Source organism: Ciona intestinalis, chromosome 1 (genome assembly GCF_000224145.3).
Source record: "Ciona intestinalis chromosome 1, KH, whole genome shotgun sequence".
Classification (NCBI taxonomy): domain Eukaryota; kingdom Metazoa; phylum Chordata; class Ascidiacea; order Phlebobranchia; family Cionidae; genus Ciona; species Ciona intestinalis.
In genome coordinates this window covers 7,835,016-7,852,740 of record NC_020166.2, presented here as the reverse complement: position 1 = coordinate 7,852,740, position 17,725 = coordinate 7,835,016, and the positions used below count along the sequence as shown (strand labels likewise).

The following is a 17,725-nucleotide window of genomic DNA, read 5'->3' as shown; positions in this document are numbered from 1 at the left end:
AACTAATAAATCAATTGTATAACCAATGCTTGCACAAAATAAATAAAATTTTATAGCATTAAGATTATACGACTTTTTACTGTTGGCTACCCCTGGAATTTCGACCAACGGTCAGAGTAAGCTTCTAACAACAACAACTCTTATAGGTTCCAAAGTTCAGAACGAAGACTCGAATCGCACAGTTTTTCGCTAAGACTATGCTAAGAATTTATCGATAAGAACAAATGACCTATCTATTTCAATCAGCAGTTTCCTATAAGAACTCTATTTATTTATAGTCTATTTCTGCTAAACCTGATTTCGAACCGACAGTTAAAGATTAGGTTGCTGCAAGACATCAACTGATTGAACGGTTTATTGTTAATGGTGCAAAAAACAACGGTTTAGTTAACCCTTTACGTTTGTCGTGACCAAAACTTAAAGCAGAGAAAAAAGAAACACGTACATAGGAGATTGGGGTAAGATGGGATATTCTATATCGTCGACCCATTTTGTAGAAACAAAAAATATTTACAAAATTATACAACCATATTCTCACGTCTCTAAAATAGATTTCTTGATTGTTCATATCGCGTTTAGAAAATATGGTGTAATATGCGCGAATCCCATCTTACCTCATGGTACTGCAAATCGCATAAGCGCTGTGACGTGGGTAATAGGAATAATACAGCATTACAGTAACTAAACACCAGTGAAAAATTACTGTAAGCGTGTTTGCTCCGGGCGTATTTGCTGCGAACAATGACGTCATTTGGTTTAATGTCTTGCGGCCTTAGAAATCGTGCGTTTACTTTAGTTTAGCCCCAATTCAAATCTAACTTTTTAGCGAATTAAAACTTTCGGTCGCTTAACTGGCATTGTGCGTGTTAACAAAATTTTAATACCCAAATCTTAGGTCCCATGCCATGTCACGCTGTAGGACCTCTCAAGTAAAACAATAGAACTACTGACAGTGTTTAGAAAGTCAAATAGATGCACAATTTTTCCGAAATCCTTTATAATTAATTTATTTATTCGCAACAAGAGACACGTTTAGGCGGTAGAGAGCAACTATACAACAAAATCATTATGTCACACATGCACTAACTTAACTCGTAAGCAGACACGAGGTGTATAAAAGCAAAACCTGGTTATTACCACTGCCGTTGCTCTGCCACGCGAAGATAAGTAAATTCCATTATTCTATAATTACAGATACACAGGTAGTCTAAGAACTCCGGTAATGAACCGAATTTGGCTTAATTCCTAAGTCATGTGATAAGGATACAGAATATATGGGTTTCTAAAATTTGTTTTTTAAGCTATACCACCTACAAGTTGTCGTTATCCTAAATTTCAATTTAAAAACTTTACAGCGGTTTATCAAATTTATTAGAATGAAGAATTTCAAATGTGTAGAATTGTATTGAGATATCTAAGAGAGCAACGTAAACATAAAGTAAACAGATAACACCCAACTGTCGTTCACCAGAAATGCAAACACTCAGACCGCGTTCCATATATAGTATGGTGGGGGAGATGGGACACTTTTTCATTCTATTTTCTCGTTCCATTTAGTAGTAAACAAAGAACACTTGAAGAAATATAAAAACCACATTCCCACAATTCCCATAGACCGTTATTGTTAATTGTTTCACAATCAAAATATTTGGATAATATGTGCTAAAGGCGTCCTATCTTCCCCCACAGTACTATAGTAGGGTGGGGAAGTTGGGCAACCTTTTTATTCCACTTTATCGCCCCATTTGGTAGTAAACAAAGAACAGTCAAAGAATCGTTAAACCGTATCCTTACCGCTGGTAATTGTTCAAAACACGATCAAGATATTTAAATACTATATACGTTCTAATGTTGTTTCGTTTTCTCCACCCTACTATATGTTATTAAAATTTGATTCTTCCTGTCTTTTCTATCATGAAGCAATATCATTGATGTTTATACTAACTCCAAATGTTCATGTATATGTATACATTCATATGTTTTGCATATTTTTATATACAGAACCAATGTTAAATATACTGATATATATTTACTAATACATACCTATATAACAGTTATATAAACACCTATATACCCACTGTACCCAATAAATAATATATACATATACAGCATAAGTCTATTACACCACCTTTTAACAAATACACATATATTCGTCTTAAGCCTGTCTTTACCAATAATACAGAGTACCCTTAAAACATGTTATCGTGTACCTCATCCTATCTCACTAGACGAGACATTTTACAGTAGAAACAAAATAAGCTCTGATTGTGTTTCGGTTGCGACGAATGTTGCTACACCATGGTCTATTAATAAAGACGTGTCGGCTGTATAATAATGTAGTCTACACCACGGTCAATTAAATACGCCAAGTATGCTTATATAATACATTGAGTAGGACAGTGGGCCATGTATACACAAATATATGGACTATTTATAAGTGGGTTAATGTGTGTATGTTGTTGCTAGTATATAGCTATTAGCAGTGTGATAAACGTATACAAGAATATTGCATCTGCATTCGCCTTCCAGTCTGTTCCTGGATTCTTGTTTATGTTAAACAGTTCTACAAACCTAAGGCACACAGCGCGTGCGTTCGTGCTGGTGTGTATAAAAACACGCCCTCATTGCGTAAACGCTTATTGACTGACAAGACCACAGTTTCCTGTGAGTTGCGCGAGTCTATATACTGCGGCAAAAGACGTTAGAAGGCTGTGACCTGCTGGAAAGCCTTTGCCAGCTAACCTACCGTATCGTATTTAGCGGCTAGTCTTTCAAGTCAAGTTGTACGAATCGTTTTAGTTGTATTCATACGTCGCGAGCGGAGTTAATTATAGTGACAGATTTTTGAACTAAATGAACGTAGTTATAAATATTGTGAGTGAAATTCAAGCAGTAAGTGTATATAGTTAGAAGCATATGAAGTCATGGTGTATACCATTTCGCAAAGTGTTAAAGAGGACAATTCAATACAGTCAACACGGTGTATAAAGTGCCGAAGTATGGGTTTACACTATTTTAATATGGTTTGTGTGAGTTGTTGTACATTTAATTTTTGAAATCAAGCTCACTGTACAGTTTGACGACTTGCGAATAGGTCGAACATGATTACATTTTAGCCAGAATTAGTTATGAGTTTCATGGTTAATTTTACTATTTCCTAAACGCTGTCAATTTACTGTGTATTATTAGATCTACTAGCAATAAAGTAATGCATTGCACGAGGGTTTAGTAACAAAAGCATGTTAATAACCGGGTTATAAATAACTCAGAACGTTTCGAAAATCGACATAGTGACTGGCCTACTATATCACCGAAGACGTAATAGACTATATATGCATAACACGCACATGCTTTGCGCCATGTATATATATGATATTTGAATATAGATTTGATCACGCCGAAAGCTGTCCAGACTAAGAATGCTTACAAAGGTAAGTTTCAGACAGTTCTATAAAGTTACACCAGCGTTATACAAAGGATCTGTATGGCAACGTCAGACAATTTGCGTAACAGGAAGCAGAACTACTTGTTTCTAACGTCACAGTCCCCTAGCGGCCTAGTGAATAACGGTGGCGAAAGATAGATAGTAAGTTTTTTTTATTGTTTTATGTCCTTGGAGAGGTAAATAAATTAACTAGGAGATGATTGAAAAAACATTATTACGTCCACAATATGAGTATAGTATAGCATTGTAAGGTTGTATGTTTGAGTAAGACTATCTAAAAAAGATAAAAAAGAGATGAAGTCTAGGATTTGTTTTTCTTTTTACAGCATTGTCGTTCAATTACCGCGTATATATGTATTTGTATTTTTAAAATTTAGCGTATATTTAGCTGCATTTAAAGATAAAATGGGCTACTAAAGAATCCTCCCCAACTAACTGCTAGTCTAAATAGTATTCTTCACTACTGTAACAAAGTTGCATTTCTTCTTTTAGTGACTGGCATCACTTCTTAGAATGTAGTTGCTAATTTTAACTTGTAAAGCCAAAACTATACACAAACAATGGAAAGGATACCCAATGACGTCAAAGGTGCTTTCCCCGAGCAGCAACCCAAAATTAAATGTGTTATAGTTGGGGATGGTGGATGCGGTAAAACTTCAATGCTGGTTGTATATACGGAAGGCGAATTCCCTGAAGTAAGTTTACGTTTAATTATAAACTTTTTTGTATAGTTGTCAGTTTCAATACAAATATAGTGGGATGGGGAAAGATGGGACAACTTTAACACCTAATATCCAAATATTCTGGTGGTGTTTTAAAGAATAAACAATGGTCTACGCCCTACGGGGTCGTAAGGATACGGTTTTATGATTCTTTGTATGTTCTTTGTTTACTACCAAATGGGACGAGAAAATCGAATGAAAAGGTGTCCCATCTCCCCCCACCATACTATATATGACAGTCCGTATATATACTAGGGCGAGCAGGATAATTGGATAATATGTGCTAAAGGAATCCCATATCTTCCTTAACAGTACTATTTGGTATAGTTTGCTTATACTAAATTTAATTAGCAACCCGCTGTTGTTCAAAGGTGTACACGCCCACGGTGTTTGAGAATTACAGCAGAGAGGTGGAATTAAATCGAAAGAAGGCGGTGCTAACATTGTGGGATACGGCGGGTATATATTAGTACATACGTGTTTATGCAAGACATCGTAGGCTTGTTGACTTAGTTTCGGTTAGCATGGAAGTGTAGTCTATGTTCTACGTGGGTTATGTTCTTGTCGAGGATCTGGGATTAGGGCTAAATTCAGCCTATTATTACCACAACATTCAGACTGCTTTTGTAGGTCCAAATGTAACATATGACTAGTGTGTTCTGATGTGTGTTTATAATACAATAAACTAGCGCAAACTGTTTGTCCCATTATGTTTAGTCATATAGGTCATATGAGAGTAAATGAAGTGTAAACCAAATGTTTACTTGTACCAGGTCAGGAAGATTATGACCGGCTTCGACCTCTCTCTTACAACAACGCAGACATCATAATCATCTGCTATGACGTCACAAACCTTTCAAGCTTCCAGAACGTAGAAATCCGATGGTCGCCAGAAATCCGCCATTTTTGCCCCCACACGCCTACGATGTTGGTTGCGTGTAAAACTGACCTGAGGTCTCAGGTGAACTCGGATTCAATTTCAAACTCTATGACTCGATCTGCTTCCATGGCAACCACATTAACAACAACTGGAGTAGATTTAACAGAAATGACGTCATCTACGTTAAGTGTAAATTCGGTACGCGCAGAAGATGGAACAGACAGACACGATGATCAGGCAATAGTTACAACCGAAATGGTAAATAAATTTAAACGGCTAGAATTCAAATACTGAGCCTGTAGGATCAAGTGCCATGAAATACGTACAAGAAAAAATCCATTCCAACGAATTTTATTTTGTTAGATATAGTAGGGTTGGGAAAGATAGGACACTTTTTCATTCCATTTACTTGTCCCATTTGTTGACAAACAAAGAACGTTTAAAAAATTATAAAATCGTATCATTACGACTCTCATAGGCCGTTGTTAATTGTTTAAAACACGATCAGAATATTTGGATATTATGTGCTAAAGTTGTTCCGTCTCCCCGCACCCTACTATATATATTTTGCCTAAAAGGGTATCATTAGATTTTTTCGGGATATATTTTTATTTTTTCTATATTTAAGTATGGCTGACAATTTATACCATTCGTAAGAGACTAGCACTGGGTTGGAGCAGTTGTCGTTAGGTGTCTTGATCAAGGAAACACACAATCGTGACAGAGTCCAAACTTGTTATATCTTTCCAGGGCGAGAAGATGTCGAAACACATCAACGTCAATCATTTTGTTGAATGTTCTGCCAAGGATGGCACAAACATTGAACAAGTATTTAAACTTGCAATCGAATGCGTCATTAAACGTGAAGCAAAAGTCGGTCCAAAAAACTGCTGCTGTTGTTTGCTATTGTGATACGCTGTTACGTAAATAAATTGACTGTGTAGGAAATGCCTAACAAATCAATCGCGCGCAATATTTACTTTTTATTTATACAAATAAACCTCTTACTTTCAACTCCTGACCTCTGGCTTCAAAAACCCTAACCCTTAAAGACAAATTGCAACAGAGCGAATTGTTTATAACACGGAATATTTGCGTACCATTTCATATTTTCTATATTATACCTGCCAGTGAGACCCTCCGACCACTTGTTAACACGCTATAGGTCATTTTGTTTAATTTAACGTGCTATAATTCCAGTCAAACTTTTTTTGTAGTGTAGAATCAAATCTCCTATCGTTGCCGTCGCTTGTATAAATATTTTCTAAAACAAGCTTTTATGATTTATCATACGTTGCAATTATATTATGCCTTTTGGAATTCCGCAACTTATTGTTCGCACTTTATTCGTTTGTTCATTCCACCGTAACTGCCATTTTCATGGACTTCTGAATTTTCGTCAACTTTTTATACGTATACCGTGGTCCCTAAAAAAACGTATAATATATAACCTAAACTTTTCTTTAAACACACACAATCTTTGCTACTTTCTGTACATGTTTGACAAAACTTACTATTCTTTACACCTCTGTTTTAGTTTAAATACGGAGCATGAATATTGTTTTTAAAAAAAGTATAAGAAGTGCTTTTAAATTATTAACATTGCAAATCTGCAGTTGTGTTGATATAAGTGAAAGACAATTTCCAATATGCTGAACGAACATCCTTTTCTCAAGTCGCTTCTGCAAAACCAATAGCAAATTGTTGTAATGTAATAAGGAAACCTTGGTGACTTAATAGGCTTTTGCTTTATGTTTTATGCCGAAAGTCTTCATGTAAAAGTCTGTTTGTGTGATTATTTACCAAGCTTAATCCCTATACCTCGTAAATGTAGGATAAAATGCAAGCAGGCGTGTATAGGCGTAAGGGCCTACATGTTCGTACCCAGTGAACAACACTAATGAAATAAGCCAACAAATTACTAACAAAACCTTACGGTTAATGAGATTTGTAGCTTCAGTGAACAAGCCTTTTCTTATAGATGTTCCATCTTTAAATTAAAGTATTAATTAGTGGAAAATTAATACATAATGCAGGACTTTGGGGTTAAGATGGGACACCTTTATCACATAATATCCAAATATCCTGATCGTGTTTCAAACAATTAACAACAGTCTATGGAAGTCGTGGTGATACGGTTATATAACTCGTTAAATGTTTTTTGTTAATTACCAAATTAGGCGAAAAAAAAAGAATAAAACGGGGTCTCATCTCCCCCCACCCTATGTTGTACAATCAACCTACATATATCGCTATTATTACCAATAATAATATTACGTCGAAGGCAAATATGTGCGTAAGTTTGCTTACGTGTAACTCCGGCATAGATCCCATAACCCAATCCACCCAGAACTGCCAACGTCACCACGATAATCAGAACTGCAATCGCCACACCTTTCGCTGTATATTTTTGGGGGTTCTATGAAACAAAAACAACTTCTAAAATCATAGAATGTGTAGAACTAGATTCGAGAATTATGAGACAAAAGTAATTCATAGTACCTGAAACAAATCAAACACAATAAATTGGGGCGAAAAAACGCATTTAATTACTTACAAATGGAAAGTTGCAATTAACATCATTTACCTTTAACGTTTCCCAGCTTACAAAGTAGCTGCTAGGCATGACCCTCGGAGCATTCATCGACATTGTAATATAGACCTATAACCAATTTAATGTCTAAATCAGTAAATCTCTAAATGTTGCTTCAGGTATAGAGTGTGTACTAGAGGCGTGTAGTTGTGTCTAAGGAAATTCCCCTTTCGTTCCCATCTTTTCTTTTGTCGGTATTATTGGATGAAAGACAATGAAATAAACGCCATTCCATTGAAACATGACAAGAACAGACCAGCCACAGCACATAAATCTCTTTGTTCGAAATTGAATGAGTAGCACAGCCACAGCCACTGTATATACCTTTTGAAATCAATCACTAAGTTATTACTCCCCACTATTATGTTATTATGTTATTATGTCTATGTTTTGCAAAAAATAAGCATGCGTTTAAATTTTCTTGTTGTTCATTTATTTGGTGATATTTCGATGCGTATTTTAGTTTATCATCCAATTTAATCGCAGTAATTTAGTGTTGTACAGTTACACAGTGCTAGTCAATTTTAAGGAAAGGAAGTTGTTCTATGATTATTTATTATAAAACTATTCTATGTTATGAAAGCCCATGGAAAACGCAATGTATGAAAAAATCGTGGTCGCCATTTTGGATCAGAGCAATTGGCGGGAAAGACAAACCTTCAATAATGTACGGCAATTTTGAAACTGTTTAAGACGGAATTTGTGTGCTTGCTGGAATATTGTATGGTATTGATTTTTGGTGAAGACGTAACGAAAGTCTGTGAAGAGGTAACATAGGCCGTGTGTATAGGATCAATGTACAGGTGTTTTAGAATTCTGTGTATACGTATTATATAAGTCTGTCTATAGTCTATACTCTATTCTATAGCATAGGTATGTGCAACAGGTGTTTTGTATCTACAAGAATTATTTCTTTAGATGATGTTCCACTAACTGCACTGGAAGCAGCATTTAAAATGTGAGACTCTGCTTTTTTATTGAACTATGAAAAAAAAAGAGATGGGCTATCAAGTATCAACTGCAACAATGGTAGCAACTAAATTCTAAAAGCAGGCAGTCGTTTATGTAAACTGTGCTGCTTAAAAAAAACATTTCTGTGAGAGAAACTAGAACAACTAGAAAAAAAGACTTCTGCTTTATGGCTATGTTTATATTTAGGCAGATCTGAAGAAAGTCAGCGTTTATACATGAGAAATATTAAGTAATAGTTAAAAATTAGTTTATTTAGTCCAGTTTATGCAGTTATAGCATTTGTATGTATATACAGCAAACAGCACCACTAACAATATTACTCATTTTAAGTTTACTGGTCAGGTAAGAGTTTGATTTGTGATCCTAAGTTAAATAAAAACTACTTCCCTACAATAATAATATTGAGTATTATTTTTAATTAAAGAGTTTTATTGTGTTCCTATACCTACGCTTATTTGTTTTAATGTTTATTCCAAAACAGTGCCTTTTCATGCCACACAGAATACCTATGGAAAATTGTCACTTTGCAACAGTACTTCGAGTTGGGCAACAGAGGAACTATGGACATCCCTACATATGACAACCGCAACAAGAAAATTATAATTTTATGTTAAACGTTGAACTAATAGTAGAAATTTATTTTTGAGTTATCTTTTTTTTCATTATTACCTGATATTTTGGTTAAATCAGTTCTGTACAGGTTGTGTCTTTACTCACACTTTTCTTCTAATTGCATTGCAACTTGTTTTCATATGTTGGGTTTAACAGCCACCCTTTTTCTCATACTTTCTATCAATACCTTTTATCTACTGTCATTTTGCTGTTGATTCTCTTTTCTTGGTTGTTATTGCAAAGAAGGTAATCAACAGCAAAGTGACATGGTATTTGCCAGCTTCTCAAGGTGATAAATGAAGAAATATCAAAAAGTATGCTACCACTATGGGCATCGAACATGGGTATGCGGGGAATGCGTGCATACCCTATAAAACTTTCAGGGTACCCATGCGCAACGAATTTTTGACAAACCATTGTAATCACTAAAACAGTAGTTTTCATGTACGTGTTGTAGAACTGCGTTTGGTGAAGAGGAAAACGATACAACAATGTTGTCTCTGTTTTTACGGACACTTTTCTTATCCGAACTTCCTATTCTGTGTTTTGTTAGATTGTTCGTGGGGTGTAGCTTAACTCATTTTATGAGTCGTTCTAGTGTTTCTGTTTTACCTATAAGCGTGATATAACGACTGTCATACTTTCGTTACTACCCGTCTTTTTGCTCTTGTAAAGTCTTTCAATCTTTTTCAATGAAAACTACACAAATCAACTTGGAGTCACACTAAACAAGAAAATGTTATAAATTTTATTAAAAAAATATACACAAATACGTGGAAAAACTACCTTTCAATCTTATATAGTACGGCGGGGGAAGATGGGACAATTTTTCATTCTATTTCTTTTCTTCCATTTGGTGGTAAACAAGGCACATTCAAAGAATGTAAAACAGTATACTGAGAACTCTCTTTAACAGTTGTAAAATATTTAAAACACGATCAAAACATTTGGATATTATGTAATAATAAAGGTGTCCCATCTTTTCCCACTCTACTATACCAACACTGTGTGTATGGGGAAAAAAATACTGGCGTAAACTGTTACTATAGAAAATTAGTGCACTTTGTACATGGAAAAAATCATGATTTGTACAACTTTTAAATATCTACGTTTTTAATCTGCGGCCTATCCCCTCACAAGTTAACCTAAAACAAAAATTATAATATTATATTTAACTCCACGATTTATTTACACTTAATTAAGTATGTACCTGTAAAACCAGTAATGACCAACGATGTACTGTCAATGACCGATTTAGTTCCTAAAAAAGAAATTTATTAAATTAAAGCATTTAAAATTCGTTATGTACAAAGAAACCAGCACGGGGCAATAGGTCAAATCTGGCCTATGCTGGGTCCTCGCCCATATAGCACTGTCGGATAACATGTGATAATGTTAGCCTTTTAATTCTATATGTGCTGATTGTGTTTTTAACAATTAACAGCTCTATTTTAGAGTCGCGGATCCACGGTTATATATGTTAAATAAATACTCTTTATTTGCCAATCAGAACGAGAAAGAAAAAAGAAAACGTCTCCCATCTTACCCCACCCTACTATAAATTAGAAATATATAAAGGGTAAATAATCATAAACACCTGCAACTGCCACGTAAATCCCGTACGCTATACCACCGATAACACCCAGAGTCACCAACGTGATTAAGATGGACGCCACGACACATAGAGGTGTCGTATTATTGCGATTCTGAAAAGAATGTTTTACGTAATGAAACAGAAGACGAGCCTAATTGCGTTTTGCTGATGGGGTTGCAGTAACGAAAACATAATGTTAGCCCCCTGTGAAGCGACTTCTATATGGTATTATGTACATGTGTTGGTACCTGCCGCATATTGTAGCCTATGCCCGGTATCTAAAATAGCAGAAGGTACTAAACTATTCAACGATGTGTTGTTACACCACATTATTAAAATGGAGCTTTATTTATGTTAGGTTGGAGTTAAATGGTTTATTATTTTATTTTCTTTTATCGTCCCATTTATGGCAGTAAACAAGTTACAGCTATTTTGGAAATATGGGACATTATGTAATAACATAAGGTAATTATGTAATAGTATAAACGTGGTTATAAGACACTTAAAGTGTTAAAAACTGTATTACGAAACGCTGGTTAAATATACAATAAAAATCTAAAACCCAGCTTGATTTGCAACACCTGTCCTAGACGAAAGTTTTGTTAGGCAGTAAAAGAAAATTGTAGTACTGTGGGGCAAGATGGGATACAGTTAGCTCTCTAATTCTTGATCATATTTTAAACAATTAACAACACTATTTTAGAATTGTGGAGCTACGGTTTTATAACTCTGTAAAGATTCTTTGTTTCCTACCAACTGAGACAGTAAAAGAGAATGAAATCAAGTCCCATATTACCCCACTCTACAATATCTATCCTTACCTGTGGCTGTGGTACTGTTGTAATATGCTGCTGTTGATAAGCCGGAGGTGGTGCCACGGTGTTATAAGCCTGGGTTGCTGCGAAGTTATCATAATAATTGTAGTTGGGGTTGAAGTTGGTTGCTTGAGCAAAACCTTCGCCTGATGTCGTTGTATAACTCACTGTAGCCATTTTATTTTAGAATTTAAATACCTGTCTGTTACGCTGCCTGTAAATTTTAGGATAAAAATGATGGTTTATTCTTTTATATAACGTTCTGTTTGAAGGTATGAAGTTAGAAAATAATGTTATATCAAGCTAAGGGGAAGATGGGACACCTTTTCATTTTATTTTCTCATTTCAATTTGTAGTGAATAGAAAAAACATTAAAATAATTAAAAAACCGTATCCCCACGACTTCCATAGACCGTTGTCAATTGTTTACCAGATCGAAATATTTGGATATTATGTGCTTAAGGTGTCCTATCTTCTCCTACCCTACTACATATTCCTTCGGTGCATTTAACCCTATACGCTTTTTTCACGCTACATGTACGAAAATGTATACACCGTACAAAACCTGTCTAGAAGTTGTACACCAGCAGCATTTGCCTGATTTCTTTTTCACTAAATTCTTCACTAAACAGAACTGTCCCACGCATCAAGTTACTTTGTCCAACGATGAATAAATAGTATCGCTATTCAGAAAGTCCCGTGATGTAAGTAGATAATAAGGTCTTTGTTCACAATCGCCACAACAAAGCATAAACCTTAGCTATTTCTATTCATACTGACAATGGCTGAGACAGAACGCGTAAAAGGCATAAACCCATACTATAAAATATACTGAAAACAAGTTTTTTTACAAACTTTTCTGTATATGGTCTGGCGCCTCAATAATGGTTATAGTTCGAGACTCAGCGCTGCTATCTGTGGGCGTATGTCCGCTTATGGGACTTGGCCACGCGCGGGTAATTTATAGATACATTCATTCGACATGTTAAATGCAAAACAAGTTATTTTACAAGCGTTTATATATTGTATTGCACTTCACAATTAAACGACACATAATTAGGCAAAATATAGACATACACGAGTCAACAGACACATTAAATGTTTTCCTTGCCGAGTGTTAAAGAATAGGTAACACGCGTCTCATTCGCTTGGTAAAATTAGGAATGTAGTTTTGCAGCTTGTGTTCATATGGCTCGTCGTCTATGTTCTTAGCCATATACTTCTTAAACTATGATTCTTTTTCCAAGAAATTAAACAAAGGTATTGCAGTTCTAATAATTCACGTAATAGATTTCGTCATAGGTTTCTGCAAAACAAAATCCTGATATTGCATGAATGAATGTAAATTACTTTGCGTGGCCGGAATACGACAGTCGTTAAACACGGGTATTCAGTTTTATTCACCTCGTGCCAGCTAACGACATTTTTAAGATATAGTTGAACCGTCAAAAAAAAAAAAAACGAAATGCTGATATTTACAAAGTATAATAAAGGGTAAAATCGGACATGTTTTCATTCTCGTTTTTGGTTCATTTTGTAATAAGCAAACAGTATTTACAAAGTTATATAGCCTTGCGACCCTAAAAGCTCTGTCAAGAACACAAGCCCCAATTATGAGATTTTGGTGCCAACGGCGTCCCATCTTACCCCACAGAAATATAGATGTAAACTGAAAACAAATGGTGATATTTATAAAGTATGTGTATATAATGTCCTAACTTACCCGGATAATAAATAGCGAACGTTGTATTCGTAGGCTTTGCGTTCTCTGGAAAACACAAACTGATAATAAGTTTTTCACATAAGTTTTTACTTTTTCACTTTAAAGATATTTACCCGCAGCAAAGTAGATTCCTAATGCTGTAGCAACCACTACAATACAAGCGAATATCACGACTCCTATTACTTTGAACAACAAAGGTATTCGACTCAACCTCGCCTATAAAAGTTCGATTATTTAGTCAAAGTCCAAATTTAGCCAAAAACGTTTTACGTTGGTTCGGTTCCGTCTTTCTTTTTCGTCACTTGACATTGTGACCAACATTGTGTCTGTGTGCATTGGCGTGACCGTCCCAGGGGTTTCACCATCTGAAATAACGGCTGGCTCTTCTGGTGCTAGTAAATTTGATGAAATCGGCAAATTCGAGATATCGGTAATACTACTGTTGCTCATGTCTATATGTACTATTTTCGACCTTCCTAAAGCACAAATAAGTTTAAAATATATAACTGTTGGTCTATACTGGCACGAGGTGTATGAAACTGCCCACCTGTGTTATGTCTGTTGCAGTCCGTTACGCGAGGATAAAGTTACTTTCATTCATTAATTAATTTAAATACAATAACTGCTTGTATATATGACGAAACTACTGCTTTTAAAGGCTGTCGCAGCATAACTGTTTTGAACGTGATGTTTTTCAAACTATATGTTATCTCCGGAATCCGGTGTGTCGAAATTGCGTTTCCTAGTTTAAACCAAATCTGTTTTGTTCTCGCATTCCATTCGCGCTACACACAGCTGTAAAATGTTGCTGTTTCCTGATCGGCACGCTTCGATCTGCTGACTACTCATCCGTGAAATGTTTTTCAAATCACTTGCCGCAGTGGCGACACCATTTGGAAACTTCGCTGCTGTAAACTGACCTTTAGGTGTCGTTGTATAGTAGTATATCCCATCATGTGCAAGGGCCTTCACTGCGATCAGGCAGGCAGTGGGTCCAAGGTGAGATGGGCCATTGCACATCGGATTAGCTGACCTTTGCGATTACCCCAAATGTGGGTAACTCGGTCGTATAATTTCTGTTAGTCGGGACTGCGAAAAAACGCACACCTATACGAGGTCTATGAAGGGAAAAAGTTGTCTAGCCATGCGAAAGTAAATAATTTACATCCGCTTATTACCTGTGGCAAAGAACGCTTATTTAAGCCACAGAATAAATGACAGTTTTTTATTATCCAAAGCACCTTAGATTGATCGCTAACTTAATTTCAAATGCCACGACGGTGTTCCTATATTAATGAGCGAGCGCGTCCGTAAATAAATATTTGCTAAAATTTAATGTACGTATTTTAAACATCGATAAACAATTCAACGCCCTCAAAGAAATGATGTACTACATCTAACCTTTATAAGGCGGAAATGCAAACATTTGCAAATAAATGCAGGGTTACATTAATGAAAGTTTTGTACTGTTAAAGGTATATTGTTTTATTCTAATTTGGTATGCAGAATCGCAAATATAAATGTTACTTTAAAAAAAAAATTAGGGCACATATTATTTTTTAGTCCTATCGTACTTTTATATGTTCTTTAATGGAAAATTCTTCAAACAGCCTGAAATGTGGTCTCTTTGTATTATCAGATAATACGTTTGCTATTTGTTCAACCCTAACATACGAAACCACAAAGAAATGTGTATCTGACTACACAGTATACAACATTACAGACGATACGCCGACAAGAATGGCCCAGGGCATGAATTGTTGCTGGACTGGTTATTAAAGCTTTACTTACGGCTTCGCTTGAAATCGTAAATATATCCTAACCAGTTTTACAAAGTAATCATTTTAATATTAAACCGAAAAACTAGTATAGCTCTTTTCGGAATTATATGACACTTAAATTGACGTTACACCCGTGGATGATCAATTTGTTCCACTTTTCGTTTGCATTCCGTTACCGTTTTATATCTCAGAAAACAATCATACCGCATTTTAGGTTCAGTAACCGCTTTTTTGAGTAATTGTTATAGCGTGTTTTTTAACGAGCGTCGTTTTGCTGCTTATTTCAACATTTTCGCTGTTAAATTAATTCTGTTACTGTGTTTGAAAGGAATAAATAAACTTTTTGTTAGGCAAAACCGATTTGACGCAAAAATATTTTTCAGGTAAAGTTGTATAGCAGGGTGGGAGAAGATGGGACACCTTATCATTCTATTTTATCGTCACATTTAATAGTAAACAAAAAAATTCAAATAATTCTAAAACCGTATCTTTGTGACTCTCATAGACTTTTGTTAATTGTTTAAAACGCGATCTTTCGGATATTTTTGTGCTAAGGGTGTCTCATCTTCCCCCGACCTACTATATATACAGATAACATAAGTTGCATGTTTTTGTAAAAATTTCCCAGAGATTAAAGTATTATAAACATTTTTAACATTCTTATATAGGATTGAATTCATGGTTTGAGTGTGTAATCTGGGTTTAACGTTCATGCTAATATTTGACCTTTTAACGCAAGTATAATTTTTACCCGTATAGCATGTTTTAAATATATGCCGTTTCGCTGCTAATTCCCTTGTCTTTGATGTTTGAAAAACTTTAAATAATCGGATCTTCAGTAATATATTCGAAAAGAAAAATATAAAATGCGAAAAATAACAATTTTACAGGTTTTCTTTTTTAATTCGTATGTACATGCTGTGTACCACTTTTAAGAACCAGTTTTTAATTCCGCTATCATTTAATTACGGCGCACTATCATATACCTAATACCATGGAAATTTTGATGTTAGGTTAAACCAGATTCTTTAACCAGTTTGAAACCTGTTTAGGCGAGAGCACGTGTCTGGTACCGCACTGACAGATATTTGTATCAAAAATGTAATGCTAATACTTTAACGTGTAATCAGATTAAAGTTATATGGCGTATTGTGTAATAGAATAGGCACCAGAATAATCGCCGAAAGCGAAAACGAAATGTAGTTTTGTATTGTAAATACCATGATAAGAATATACGCTGTAAATTTCGAAACCATATATACAATTACATGAGACAAAAATTTAATTTTACTGTACAAGTATAGTAGGGTGGGGAAGATTAAACACCTTTTTGTTATATTTTTTTCGTCCCGTTTAGTAGTAAACTAAGAACATTAAAACAGTATCCTCACGGCTTTCATGGACCATGGTTAATTGTTTAAAAAACGATCATGATATTTGGATATTAATCGCTAAAACTGTTCCATCTTACCCCACATTATACTCTATTATTTTAGAACTTGAATCGTCCATTTAAAAACATATGTAGACTCTATATAGTTTCATGTAAAGTAAGCCCCCCATGGGAACTATGAACCGCAACTATATACCAGCGTTAAAGTTGTGTTTATACGCTTCTATACCATTAGTAAATACAGCGTGCAAACCTATAGCAACTAAAAAACACGTTACGATAAATCGGTGTTGTATTTTCTCACGAAGTTTTTTTGCCGCACATATCCCGCAAAAAATGGGACTTATAATTAGGAAAACATGAATATTTTTAAACGGAAAAGTTCGTTGGTAATTTTAACAGTTTTTTTTAAGCAAATTGCATTTAAAATATTTTTCGTTTATAAAGTTTGAAACGTTTAATATTTGGTTTGTTTCAACTTTTATATAAATATTTTATTATGACCCAGTAAAGATAATTGTACCCTCGTATACGTCTATGCGATTCTTATCACGCAGATTAATTTTAACCGTTTAAAATTAGCTTCTACGACCTGTATAAAGCCTTTTATATACGTACACTAGGTTCCCAAAAACAAAATTCAAGACACTTTAACCATCGTTGACGTAGAGCCACGCACGCCGGATATAGACAGTTTTTAAAAAGCATTTTGCGGGCAGTGAATTCATGAATCATGAGACAATAGCACGGAAGCACTGGCGTAATGAGAATTATGGTACAGATAGTCAAACCGCAAGACGACCAAGGAACCTTCCTTTTATATGAGTACACGAATAAGAAATAAACATGTTGTAACCGCCCGTGAGAACTGATCGGTTCACAGATCTAATAAAGGTCATTGGTTTTTTTGAATGAATACAAAAGTATATCAACACACATCAAGCGCATAATGATGGTATAATGGGGTGGGGTAAAATGGGACATCTTTTTACTTTCTCGTTCCATTTTGGTAGTAAACAAAAAACATTTAAAGATATACATAAAACCGTATCCTTACCACTTCCACAGTCCGTTTGTTAATTGTTAAAAACATGATCAGGATATTTGGCGTCCCATCTTCCCCACCCTACTATATAACTGATTGTATAAATATAACATTTACGTCATTATAAACGTTGCATTCATATACATGCGC

The 17,725-nt window shown here is 35.0% G+C and overlaps 2 protein-coding genes, 2 long non-coding RNA genes and 2 other non-coding genes across 7 annotated transcripts in view; 4 read left to right on the top strand and 2 right to left on the bottom strand.

The window, feature by feature from the left end:
• LOC113474587 overlaps window positions 1–14,456 on the top strand; it is a 56,212-nt gene extending 41,756 nt beyond the window's left edge. The window contains exon 2 of the long non-coding RNA XR_003396282.1: window positions 14,356–14,456. This is a non-coding gene — a long non-coding RNA (uncharacterized LOC113474587). The remainder of the gene's footprint in view (window positions 1–14,355) is intronic.
• On the top strand, window positions 4,006–6,015 carry rhob (Rif protein). The gene is given in 4 exon segments (NM_001032772.1): window positions 4,006–4,140; window positions 4,539–4,626; window positions 4,941–5,305; window positions 5,798–6,015. Coding segments are annotated over 4 exon segments (750 nt in total). The 3' UTR covers window positions 5,960–6,015.
• LOC104266873 lies at window positions 6,552–11,870 on the bottom strand. 2 transcript variants are annotated; one of them, XR_003396279.1, is made up of 7 exons: window positions 11,640–11,870; window positions 10,822–10,930; window positions 10,435–10,485; window positions 7,635–10,369; window positions 7,358–7,466; window positions 6,984–7,037; window positions 6,552–6,729 (listed from the first exon to the last, which is right to left on the bottom strand). It is a non-coding gene; the product is annotated as an uncharacterized LOC104266873 (long non-coding RNA). The 2 variants fall into 2 exon arrangements; XR_003396280.1 differs by lacking the exon at window positions 6,984–7,037.
• mir4162 (microRNA 4162) lies at window positions 9,433–9,484 on the top strand. Its single transcript, NR_034558.1, has one exon. It is a non-coding gene; the product is annotated as a microRNA 4162 (primary transcript).
• LOC101242212 lies at window positions 12,644–14,268 on the bottom strand. The gene is made up of 4 exons (XM_009859148.3): window positions 13,627–14,268; window positions 13,470–13,572; window positions 13,357–13,401; window positions 12,644–12,939 (listed from the first exon to the last, which is right to left on the bottom strand). The coding sequence occupies exons 1-4, from the start codon at window positions 13,804–13,806 to the stop codon at window positions 12,905–12,907; spliced, it is 363 nt and encodes a 120-aa protein (XP_009857450.1). The 5' UTR covers window positions 13,807–14,268; the 3' UTR covers window positions 12,644–12,904.
• On the top strand, window positions 14,303–14,467 carry LOC113475242. The gene has a single exon (XR_003396986.1). It is a non-coding gene; the product is annotated as a U1 spliceosomal RNA (small nuclear RNA).
• The last annotated feature ends 3,258 nt before the right edge of the window (window positions 14,468–17,725 follow it).